Source organism: Oncorhynchus masou, chromosome 17 (assembly GCF_036934945.1).
Source record: "Oncorhynchus masou masou isolate Uvic2021 chromosome 17, UVic_Omas_1.1, whole genome shotgun sequence".
NCBI lineage: Eukaryota > Metazoa > Chordata > Actinopteri > Salmoniformes > Salmonidae > Oncorhynchus > Oncorhynchus masou.
Window position 1 is genome coordinate 11,885,679 of NC_088228.1, and position 12,708 is coordinate 11,898,386.

At 43.4% G+C, this 12,708-nt stretch overlaps 1 protein-coding gene across 15 annotated transcripts in view; it reads right to left on the bottom strand.

The window, feature by feature from the left end:
• Positions 1 to 404: 404 nt before the first annotated feature.
• Positions 405 to 12,708, bottom strand: part of LOC135558474 (kinesin-like protein KIF1A) — a 46,961-nt gene continuing 34,657 nt past the window's right edge. For 11 of the 15 annotated variants that reach the window (XM_064992288.1, XM_064992298.1, XM_064992297.1 and 8 more), the window contains 13 exons: positions 12,491 to 12,596; positions 11,938 to 11,961; positions 10,657 to 10,771; positions 10,383 to 10,516; positions 10,188 to 10,249; positions 9,422 to 9,567; positions 8,947 to 9,135; positions 8,639 to 8,710; positions 7,332 to 7,438; positions 5,558 to 5,680; positions 5,076 to 5,268; positions 4,658 to 4,776; positions 405 to 4,448 (listed from right to left, as the gene is read on the bottom strand). In XM_064992288.1, coding sequence (XP_064848360.1) covers positions 4,409 to 4,448; positions 4,658 to 4,776; positions 5,076 to 5,268; positions 5,558 to 5,680; positions 7,332 to 7,438; positions 8,639 to 8,710; positions 8,947 to 9,135; positions 9,422 to 9,567; positions 10,188 to 10,249; positions 10,383 to 10,516; positions 10,657 to 10,771; positions 11,938 to 11,961; positions 12,491 to 12,596 — 1,430 coding nt within the window. In that variant the 3' untranslated portion in view covers positions 405 to 4,408. The remainder of the gene's footprint in view (positions 4,449 to 4,657; positions 4,777 to 5,075; positions 5,269 to 5,557; positions 5,681 to 7,331; positions 7,439 to 8,638; positions 8,711 to 8,946; positions 9,136 to 9,421; positions 9,568 to 10,187; positions 10,250 to 10,382; positions 10,517 to 10,656; positions 10,772 to 11,937; positions 11,962 to 12,490; positions 12,597 to 12,708) is intronic. The other 4 variants (XM_064992295.1, XM_064992292.1, XM_064992299.1 and 1 more) reach the window with 1 other exon arrangement.

The following is a 12,708-nucleotide window of genomic DNA, read 5'->3' on the forward strand; positions in this document are numbered from 1 at the left end:
ATGACAATTTTTTTAAAGGTATCTGCTGCTAACAGATGCATATCTGTACTCCGAGTCATGTGAAATCCATAGATTGGGGCCTAGTGAATTTATTTAAATTGACTGACTTCCTCAAATGAACTGTAACTCAGTAAAATCAATGAAATTGTTGCATGTTGTGTTTATATTTTTGTTCGGTATATTTCATTAGTTGAATTAGATGTGTTAGTGCTGGGCTGGAGCAAAAACCTGCACACCATGTACAGTAGGGGCCCCAGGAACAGGTCTGAACAACACTACATTAGAGACCCTTTTTACACATTTCAAACCAGCACGTCCTTGCATCCTTGTATAAGGTAGGATCTATGAGTTTTAGATGATTGGCGATGCCAGACAACAAAATCCAGACAAAGGACACAAGCAAATGTTGCATAAGTTCCACATTTATTTCACTTTATTCTGACAAATTGTTTACGTGTCCACAAACATTAGAAGACACTAGAATTCCAACACTCAAAAGATAACGTGAGCACTGAGATGACATCACAGGCCAGTTATTATGGAACGGGGGTTACATTTGTGCGATCGGACCCACCACAGCCAATCAGGTTCATTATTGACAAGACAAGAGCCAATCAAATGTCAAGTTCAATGCAGAGTCATTTAGGCGGGCGTTTAGTATACGGGGCTGTTTCTATACAAAGCTGCACTGAGGGGGATAGGGCGTCATTAGCAAGCAGTGAGGGAAAGAGAGAGCAGGGTGAAGAAGCAGATCCACATGCTTGGATCCGGGAAATGTAATGCTACATAAAAAAGCTGTCAAAGCAGTAACAGAATCGATCTGTATTTGTATATATAGCCGGCTCACGGAACTTCAAATGCATCGTTTTAACTTCTTCTTTGAGGATGGAACTTCATATATCCTAGCTGTAAGAAGAACCCTAGTTTTAAGAAGTATCCTAGCGTTAAGAAGTGCCCTAGTTTTAAGAAGCATCCTAGTTTTAAGGAGCATCTTAGTTTTAAGGAGCATCTTAGTTTAAAGAAGTACCCTGGTTTTAAGAAGTATCCTAGTTTTAAGAAGTATCCTAGTTTTAAGAAGTAGAGTTAAGAGTTAGTAAACGCTAAAGCGACAATAGTACATTTTTAATATGATAAATTATGATGTTATAAGTACAATAAATTATACTTGGATGACAATTCAATAGCCCTAATATTCCTTACTCACGTAATCCACCTCCAAATAGAAACAAGAATTCATAAATAAAGCTTTCTTTTCTTCCATTGGTCGAGTAGGCAAAATAGCATACCAGTGTACACCAAAGTTTAAAAAAATTGCATACGACACACACCAAGATGACCACAACCGGGTCGGCAGGTAGCCTAGTAGTTAAGAGCGTTGGGCCAGTAACCAAAAGATTGCTGGTTTGAATCCCGAGCCAACAAGGTGAGAAAAAAACATCTATAGATGTGATCTGGAGCAAGGCACTTAACCTTAATTGCTCATGTAAGTCGCTCAGGAAACGAGTGTCTGCTAAATAACTAAAATGTAAAAAATACAAATAATAAACAGATCCACAATATGAAACCCAGAGATAGGTTGTAAATTTAATTAGTTCATAGTGTGTATCTTGTAATAGGTTGTATTTAAGTTTCAGCATTCTAGAAACAGAAAACAAAGAACCGTGTGATTTTCCACTGAAACCAATCAACTCTCAATTATTGCACTGCATTATATACGCAATATACTCCTTGTAGGAAGGATATAAGAAGATATGTTCATAATTGAGGATATAAGCGCTTATTAATATTATTTGAGGAACATCATGTGTGAGTACACCATGTTTTGCATGTTGCTCCCTTGCTGTGGCTATCTGAGCATGCTCTGTAGGTTGACAGGCCTGAGGCATGCATAAAAACCCAACACTATGTGTTAGATGGGAGAATTGTGTTTTGACCAAAAACACAAACCTCGCCATACAAACAAGGAACAACCGTAGGACATGATCCAATTGGCTGTCTGGCCATGGCTGGTCTGCTGCACTCACACATGATGTTGCTGTAAACACAACACTAATGCTTGGTTTTCAATAAAGCAAAAGGACGTACGAAAACATAGAACACTCAGACTATGAGACAACCGGCAACTTCAGTTTGAAATGGTCCATCTCCTACGGCTGCTCGACCAAGGTGGCACTGAAGAGTCACTTTGCTTCGGTCGGCAGTGCCACCTTGATTCACTTTGGACTACTCTCGTTTCAGATAGCAGTTTGTGGTCATCTGGGTGTGAAGGAATGGTCACAGCGACAATAAACCACAGCCAAAGTCCCCAGGATGGCGACTTCATAACATCTACAGGTTCATACTGTATAGGTTTCTGACACAAGCATCAGGCTGTAAAACAGCCATACAAAAGCAAAGCAGAGGAGGTTAGCTGCTACTTTACACAAGAAGCTAGTGTAGCCTATAGACTGTACACATATTAGTCCAAATGGATAGAATCACATGGACACACGGCATCAATATTATGTTCATAGCATCAGAGTAAATAAAAGCTTGCTTCGATACATGTAACATTGAGCTAATGTGGTGGACGTCAACGATACTAAAGTGTGGATTTGATGAAAAACAGGAAAGAGAGAGAGCGAAGTGGAGAAAGGGAGGCACTACCTGGTGCATAGCGATGCACTTTCAGACAACTCGACTGGTGGAAAAAAGGTCAAAAATATCCCACTAACTTATCAATTGAGTATAATCACAGGGTTCTTTTAAATTATTCAATGTACTGCAACCCACCACCATAGAAGGCAAAGCAACCCACCACCATAGAAGGCAAAGTAACCCACCACCATGGAAGGCAAAGCAACCCACCACCATAGAAGGCAAAGTAACCCACCAGCATAGAAGGCAATAAACATCCTCTTGCTGGAGAGGAGCCATTCTTAGTATATCCACGTGGAATATTTAACTTATAAACAGACATTCAGGGCCAATAGCAGAATCGTAGATATTACATTAATATCTCACTAAAACCTAGGAGCCATTTTTTCAAGTCTACATGACAGTGGATATCTTCACTATTTTAAATAGATTGGACTGCTTTGGTTAAAAACAACTGAGTGAATGGGACAGGCATCAACTCAAGAGAATATAATGCAACAATAAAGTGCCATGCGACAAAACTGGTCAGTGATCCCACATAAATAAATTAAACTGGTCAGTGATCCCACACAAATAAATTAAACTGGTCAGTGATCCCACATAAATAAGTTAAACTGGTCAGTGATCCCACACAAATAAATTAAACTGGTCAGTGATCCCACACAAATAAGTTAAACTGGTCAGTGATATATAAATTAAAACTAAAATAACAAATAAATAATATATATACACAAAGAATATGTAAACGGTCAAGGACACATTGCTCTCCAGTGTGAGTCAGGCAGGTGGCGTATTATATTGCCTAATGCTCTACAAACATGTTACTATGAAATGTCAACACAGTGAACTCGCCATTCTCCAAGCATGGAAGGCAAAGTGTCATCCTATTGCCCTATCATATCCCCATTACCCTAATCTGTCCATTACATTATCCAACTACTACAGTACCCCACTTCTATCCCACTGTATACCGTCTAAAACCTGGATACATCACGTTCATCCTATACTGTCTAAAACCTGGATACATCACGTTCATCCTATACTGTCTAAAACCTGGATACAAAACAGATGCAACGACAACGAGTTCCAGTTTGCGACTGGCAGCCATTTCAACATGAGGTAAATGTGGATATGCTGTTTTAACATGAGAACACACACACAGAAACAGATATCTCTTATGAGAGGACTAGAAAAGGGAATATACCATGTCACCATTAATATTTTTCTTATCAGTCTACAGTGTTAATAAGAAATAGATGAGTGGCTTTGATCTGGGGCATAATGTACAGTCAGAGTGGGGCGGTTGTAAGTAGCAGGCCATTGGAACTGATAACAACTTGGACTAAGACTTATACACTATAACGTTTCTCTTTGTTTGGATAAACCCTATGGGGACTGTTAGCATGTTAGATAACGGTAAAGTTTACGTGCACATGACAATGGGGCGTGTCACAACCAGGCACAATACAGCCAGCAGGGGTAAGCCCCACTACACAGGGTCAGGTTGTTAGTTAAGTCTTACATGGGTATTAAGGGTGTTTGATGGGTAGTTTAAACTGTGCGTGTTCCAGGTAACCAGGAAGAGGCTTCAGCTGGGATGGTTTTAAGTGCCATTTGGGGAAGTATCAGCGACAGGATGGAGCACTGTTAGGACAGGGAGAGCTGTTTAGATGAGCTGTATACAGGAGAGGGTCAGTGGAGCTTTGAGATTGTGTTTTTGTTTTATTTTTTCTCCCCCCCCCTCCTCCCCTCCCGTGTGTGTTCCTCTCTCTCACATCCTTGGGCCTGACTTTCTTCTGGAGAGCTTAGACCTTGGGGAGGGAGGGAAAAGAGGGGAGGGTTAATGTTTGACTGAAAATGATCGGGGGGAGACAGTGAATTTGAATTAGAAAATAGCTTGAACAAGTGTTTACGAGGAGATTTAAGTAACCTGGTATTACACAAAAAATAACATTTTGAGGAGGGGTTTTCATTGATGAACACGGGGTAACAATGTTGAGGCAGTGAGGGGTTACTATACCTGATAGTTCCGGCGAGCAGGGGGTTAAAAGCATACAGCCAGTCGTGCATCTCCTTGTCATTACTGGCCTGGAGGAGTATTCCACGATGCTCGGTACACACTGCAAATGTGTTTGGAGTCTAAAAGCAGAAATGATTTAGATCACTAAAAGGATCTGGTAAATTAACTACAATTGGACAGATACAGGAAATCAATGGTATAAAACATATATTTATTATCCATTTATTAAAAATATACTTGTCTATAAACAAAAAATATATCCAAGAAGTGCATTCCAACAAACGTATTAGTGGTATACTGTATTTTTGGTTTATCCATTGTATATTTGTAATATATGAGTGATTTATTTGTAAAAATGTATATGGTATATTTTTGATATATTTATGAAATATTTGGAAGAAGTTTCTGTCAGTCGTACCCGGAGCAGAGTCTGCTTGTCCTCGCTGTATTCCACCTGGGCAGAGGAGAGGTTGATGACAGCGCGCTCCACATTGTCCCTCTCGTTGCGGTACAGGTAGACGTAGGGCCGGCGTACCACCACGTAGCGCTTCACCCAGCCACTGGTGTGGGGCTCCAGGAAGTGCAGGTAGCCTTTCTTCGACACGATGGGGCTGCAGCCCAGGGGAGATAGAAGGACAGTTATATTTCACTTATATATGAAGTAAAAATCATATTTTCTTATTTATTGTTGATTTAGTAGAAATACAGCCCATCCGAATAACTTAAGTATTGCTCATATATTTTTTCATCTTTATAGTGATTCCAAACAATGAATCTAGCAGAGATATATCGTAATTCACCCCAATATTAAATTGTATGACTCATCTGACCTCTATGGAATCCTGTACAGCAGTCTAGTCCTAGCTGAAATTGCTAAGCCCCAGAGTGGTCTGGTCTCACCTGACGCGGATCTCCTGGATGTCAGGGACGAAAGTGCAGCCTCTACCCGGGATCCTCTTCCTATCTACAGGGCTGAAGGGGTCCAGGTCTGGGGTTGAAGCTCCAGAGCTGGGCTCAATGTGCCTGCAGACCAGAGATAACGTTCCATCAATGTTCTCTCAACTTTCTTAAAACATTGTGCTTTCTCAATGTTCTATCAATGCCCTTTTAACAAAGCTCTTTCTACAAAGCGAATGAATTCATATGCATATACAGAGCATTCGGAAAGTATTCAGACCCCTTGACTGTTTCCACATTTTTTTACGTTACCGCCTCATTCTAAAATTGATTAAATCATTTTCCCCCTCATCAATCTACACACAATACCCCATAATGACAACGCAAAAACAGGTTTTTAGAACTTTTTGCAAATGTATTTAAAAAAAAAATGAAATTTCACATTTACATAATTATTCAGGCCCTTTACTCAGTACTTTGTTGAAGCACCTTTGGCAGCGATTACAGCCTCGAGTATTCTTGGGTATGATGCTACAAATTCGGGAGGTTTTTGGGAGTTTCTCCCATTCTTCTCTGCAGATCCTCTCATGCTCTGTGGGGAGCTTTTTCAGGTCTCTCCAGAGATGTTCGATCGGGTTCAAGTCCGGGCTCTGGCTGGGCCACTCAAGGACAGTCAGAGACTTGTCCCGAAACCACTCCTGCGTTTTCTTGGCTGTGTGCTTAGGGTCGTTGTCCTGTTGGAAGGTGAACCTTCGCCCTAGTCTGAGGTCCTGAGTGCTCTGGAGCAGGTTTTCATCAAGGATCTCTCTGCACTTTGCTCTGTTCATCTTTCCCTCGATACTGACTTGTCTCCCAGTCCCTGCCACTGAAAAACATCCCCAGAGCATGATGCTGCTACCACCATGCTTCACCGTAGGGATGGTGCCAGGTTTCCTCCAGATGTGACGCTTGGCAATCAGGCCAAAGAGTTCAAACTTGGTTTCATCAGACCAGAGAATCTTGTTTCTCATGGTCTGAGAGTTCTTTAGGTGCCTTTTGGCAAACACCAAGCGGGATTTCATGTGCCTTTTACTGAGGAGTGGCTTCCGTCTGGACACTCTACCATAAAGGCCTGATTGGTGGAGTGCTGCAAAGATGGTTGTCCTTTTGGAAGTTTCTCCCATCTCCACTCTGAAGCTCTGTCCGAGTGACCATCGGGTTCTTGGTCACCTCCCTGACCAAGGCCCTTCTCCCCCGATTGCTCAGTGTGGCAGGGCAGCCAGCTCTAGGAGAGTCTTGGTGGTTCCAAACTTCTTCCATTTACAAATGATGGAGGCCACTGTGTTCTTGGGGACCTTCAATGCCTCATACATTTTTTTGTGCCCTTTCCCAGATCTGTGCCTCGAAACAATCCTGTCTCGAAGCTCATGGCTTGGTTTTTGCTCTGACATGCACTGTCAACTGTGGGAACTTATAGACAATCTTATATAGATGATCGATGGAGCTCAATTTTGAGTCTCATAGCAAATGGTGTGAATAATAATGTAAATAAGATATTTATGTTTCTTATTTTTTATAATTATTTCTAAAAAACAGTTTTCATGTTGTCATTATGGGGGTGTGGGTGTGTAGATTGATAAGGAAAAACATTTATTTAATCAATTTTAGAATAAGGCTGTAACATAACAGAATGTGGAAAAAGTCAAGGGGTCTGAATACTTTCCGTATACTACTGGTCAACAGCAGGTCTGGGGTGAATAAAATGGGAGTGAGGGGTGACAGTTGAAAGGACTCATACCTGAAGTCATAATGTCCCTCCACCAATGAGGGGCAAGTAGAGGACGGCGTTAGCGTGCTCAGAGCAGAAGAGGACGGTGACATCAGCGACGCTGACATCTCAGACAGCTGAAACACATACACACAAGCATACACAGATAATCACACACACACACACACACACATATATACAAACAAACATGAACATATACACACAAAATAAGCACACACAAACACGCACATACAATGACACCATTATACATTCATCAACAGTTCCCATGTATTGCATTTGGAGGGTCGGCAAGGTCTATGACAGAATCTGATACTCATCAAGTCATCCGATGAGGTCATGAGAGGACATGTGTTTCAGCCCCAGGCTTTGGTAACACATGTAGAGACAACATGCTGTAGTAGGGACAGAGAAGCCTGACATTCTCTGAGACGGGGGTGGGAGGAGAGGGGGGTTGGAGGAGAGGGGGCTAGGGGTGAGAATGAGAAAATGTGTAGGTCGGGTGAAGGATTCCATAGAACAGAAGTAAATCAATGGAAAAGATGGGACCTCGGGGGATGGGGTTGTCGAGTGATGATGAGCAACTGAATATTCATTCATTCATTAAGAGAAGTGAATAGGGTAGTTATTTTGTTTTAATGTTAAGTTCTTCATTCGAATGTATTTCCTTGTTAGCATTCAGTTTTTTGTTAGAGTTTAGTTCTTTGTTTAACAAATAAGCAAATGATCAGAAAGGCTGCGTGTGTTAACTAGACAGGGGATCCGGAGGGAAAGGATGTAGATGACAGATGTCTTGGGTGGGATCAGTGAGAATCGTCTGGAATCTATAGGGGGCAGGTTTGATGGTATTCAAAGTGCTTTGGGCTAGGGGCTGGCTGGGGAAAAGTATCATGCACGGTGTACTGTAAGTTGGTTATAGAGGGGGTTAACAGGCCTGGGGGCTGGGTTCTGTAAGTGGGTTATAGAGGGGGTTAACAGGCCTGGGGGCTGGGTTCTGTAAGTTGGTTATAGAGGGGGTTAACAGGCCTGGGGGCTGGGTTCTGTAAGTGGGTTATAGAGGGGGTTAACAGGCCTGGGGGCTGGGTTCTGTAAGTGGGTTATAGAGGGGGTTAACAGGCCTGGGGGCTGGGTTCTGTAAGTGAGTTATAGAGGGGTTAACAGGCCTGGGGGCTGGGTTCTGTAAGTGGGTTATAGAGGGGGTTAACAGGCCTGGGGGCTGGGTTCTGTAAGTGGGTTATAGAGGGGGTTAACAGGCCTGGGGGCTGGGTTCTGTAAGTGGGTTATAGAGGGGGTTAACAGGCCTGGGGGCTGGGGCTCACCTTGCTCTCACTGGCACTGCTGCTCACCTGGCTGTACTCCCTGTTGAAGGTGTGCATGAGCAACCGCAGACACTGAGACCGCAGGAGGAGGAGAGGAGGAGGAGAGGAGGAGAAGAGGAGAGGAGGAGAAGAGGAGAGGAGGAGAAGAGGAGAGGAGTTAGCAGAAAAATGTATTATTATTACTCATAATCACAACCATTAAAAGTCCAAAAAAGAGAGAGAACCAGAAAGTGTTCTGGCAAGCAAGCATTGTATTAGGAGCTCCAAGGTAGGCCTGGTTCCTAATAGAAGCCAGGGATTGTAGTCACCTTGGCAGCCAGCTCCCTTTGCCTCTGGCTGGGGCTTTCCAGGGCGGGACTGCCCCCGGGGCTGTAGCTGAGGATGGGGCTCTTAGCAAAGTCGCTGATGTCACCACTCTTGCAGAGCGCGTCCTGCCCCGCGGCCAGGGTGGCCTCTAGTTTCTCCCGCAGCAGCAGGTAGTGCCTGGTCTTCTCTACCTGTAGTGACACACAGAGAGAAACTGCTGAGTCTCTGGCACAAAATGGCCACTGTCCATTATCCAGGTGAGTGACTCATTGGTGAGTAGTACCCCCACACAATACTATTTTGAAAACAGCTACTGTTTATGAATGGAAACATAATTGATTACTTGTTATTCAGACCACATTTCATTGGCAAAGTATTGTTTGTTTATTTCATTCATTCATTGACTATCACACTTGACTCCACCCCTCTGAATTCCGGCCCACCCACCCTACAGACCCTACCAATCCAAGGCCTCACCTCCTGCAGCAGGCTGAGTTTCTCCAGCTCCCACTGGTGGTCCAGGATGAGGCTGTCGCTACGGGGCCTCCACCCAGCCAGGTTCTCCTCTCCACGGACGTACGCCACTGAGGTGTCCAAGACGCGCCTGCGCCGCCGCTGCATGCCTGAGGGAAAAAATGGTAAAAAGACAGCCATGTCAAATATAAAAACTGAACTATGTTTATATACTGCCTATATACTGTCTGTATACTGCCTATATATACTGTCTATATACTGCCTATATACTGTCTATATACTGCCTATATACTGTCTGTATACTGCCTATATATACTGTCTATATACTGCCTATATACTGCCAGAACACACTAGGGATGTGGGTTGCAGCTCAGTCCAGATTTATCTCCAGACAGAGTGAACTGTTAAATTGACAGTTGCACACACAAGTTGGATGAAATGCAGCCCAGATACTTGTGTAGAATTAGGGGGTGTGGTATATGGCCAATATACCATGGCTAAGGGCTGTTCTAATGCACGACGTATCACGGGTGCCTGGATATAGCCCTTAGCCATGGTATATTGGTCATAATACCACAAATCTCAGAGGTGTCTTATTGCCATTATAAACTGGTTACCAACGTAATTAGAGCAGTAAAAAAATACATGTTTTGTCATACCCGTGGTATTACGGTCTGATATACCACGGCTGTCAGCCAATCAGCATTCAGTGCTCGAACCACCCAGTTTATAATTGTGTTTATAATCAAGCATTCTGCCATTCCTTTACCTGGACTTCCGGCATCAGCGACATGGCAGAGACTGACTTCATACACTCCAGTGACACGGTTACTGAGGAAGAGAAGAGAGAACAGAGTTAGTACTGTCAGAATCCACAGAGAGGGCTTGAGGTGGGGCCTACCCACATAGAGATATATAACCTAGAATAATATGGTCTATTTTCTATTTCTACGGGCCTAGCTACCTCTCTGAGGGCCTTAGGCAGCCGGTGCTGAAAAGGTTTCTAATGGAGCGAGAGGCAGGGAGCTTGGCGTCACGGGAGTAGAACACCATACAGAAGTCTTTGGTGATCACCGTCGGCTGGGCGCAGTTCTCCATCTGAAAGGCATGGACCAGGACCAGCATTAAGCTCACATCACTTGACATTGTAGTGTACAGGCTAACTCACCACTTCCCCCCATCAATATAGAGAGCCAACATGGGTGATGTTTCTGGGTTGCAGCGAAGGAAATGTTTACCTCTAGGTAGGCTGAGAGGGTGATGTAGATCTTCTCTCCATAGGGAGTGACTCGGTTCAGAAGGAGGGAGTTGTGCATGGAGCTGTCCCACGCTGCCTCGAACCGGTAAAACGTCCTGTAGGTAAACAGAACGGAAAAAGTTAGTGTTTTTTGTGTCTAGCACAGGAGGCTGGTGGTACCTTAATTGGGGAGGACGGGCACGTGGTAATGGCCAGAGCAGAATTAGTGGAAAGGTATCAACAACATCAAACAAATGGCTTCCGTGCTTTTGATGCCATTCCATTCTCTCCATTCCAGCCATTATTATGAGCCGTCCTCCCCTCAGCAGCCTCCACTGGTGTATAGACGAGGTTTTCAATGATGAGTGACTGGAAACACGTAGTATGCCTTTCCTTCGTCGGCATAGATCAGGCAGTATCAAGAGGAAAAGGGTATTCAGTTGTGCAAAAGCCCCTCAAAGACAAGGGGTACTGAAACAAACTCTATACATGGACAGAAACAGCAGCTTTGAATTCACTGCTAAGCGTCATGTCAAATGAACATGTTGGGTTAAAAACAACTGCAGAAAAAAGTTAGAAATAAAACAACAAAAAGCAAAGAAACAACGAGTTGTGAAGCAGAAAGGTTGTATAAAGAGAGAAGCAGAAAGGTTGTATAAAGAGAGGAGAGAAGCAGAACGGTTGTATAAAGAGAGGAGAGAAGCAGAAAGGTTGTATAAAGAGAGGAGAGAAGCAGAAAGGTTGTATAAAGAGAGGAGAGAAGCAGAAAGGTTGTATAAAGAGAGGAGAGAAGCAGAAAGGTTGTATAAAGAGAGGAGAGAAGCAGAAAGGTTGTATAAAGAGAGGAGAGAAGCAGAAAGGTTGTATAAAGAGAGGAGAGAAGCAGAAAGGTTATATAAAGAGAGGAGAGAAGCAGAAAGGTTGTATAAAGAGAGGAGAGAAGCAGAAAGGTTGTATAAAGAGAGGAGAGAAGCAGAAAGGTTGTATAAAGAGAGGAGAGAAGCAGAACGGTTGTATTAAGAGAGAAGCAGAAAGGTTGTATAAAGAGAGGAGAGAAGCAGAAAGGTTGTATAAAGAGAGGAGAGAAGCAGAAAGGTTGTATAAAGAGAGAGAAAGCAGAAAGGTTGTATAAAGAGAGGAGAGAAGCAGAACGGTTGTATTAAGAGAGAAGCAGAAAGGTTGTATAAAGAGAGGAGAGAAGCAGAAAGGTTGTATAAAGAGAGGAGAGAAGCAGAAAGGTTGTATAAAGAGAGGAGAGAAGCAGAAAGGTTGTGTGTTATACCTATGGTCAACTCCCAGGGAAACACTGCAATACAGCGAAGCACAAAGAAAAGAGAAGAGGGCGAGCGGGTTAAACAAGCAGCTGAGGATTTCACAGCAGCAAAGTGACCAAAATATACAGTGTTAATACACAACAACAAATACGAAGAGAAACATAGACATACTGCAGCAGAACATTATGGAAAATCATATTCGGTGTTGTTGTGAAAGAGAGAAACAAGCTACTATGTATAGTATGCACAGCATGCACAGTATGTCCATTATGTCCAGTATATCCAGTATGTACAGTATGCACAGCATGCACAGTATGCCCATTATGTACAGCATGCACAGTATGTCCGGTATGCACAGTATGTACAGCATGCACAGTATGTCCGGTATGCACAGTATGTACAGCATGCACAGTATGTCCGGTATGCACAGTATGCCCAGTATGTCCAGTATGTCCGGTATGCACAGTATGTACAGCATGCACAGTATGTCCGGTATGCACAGTATGTCCGGTATGCACAGTATGTACAGTAAAAAGCTGAGAAAGGGGAAAGCATACGTACTTGTCGTCATACGAGGGCCAGACGTAGCCTGCAGACAAGATGTTGAGGGAGAGGATGTTTGGGTCAATGATGGTCTCGTCAGCCTCAGGAGTATTCCGGATACGCCCTGAGAGAGGTCAAAGGTCAAAAGTCAAGAGATGGATGTTTATGATCCACCCGACACAGCCAGAAGAGGACTGGCTACCCCTCAGAGCCTGGTTCCTAGGGAGTTTTTCCTA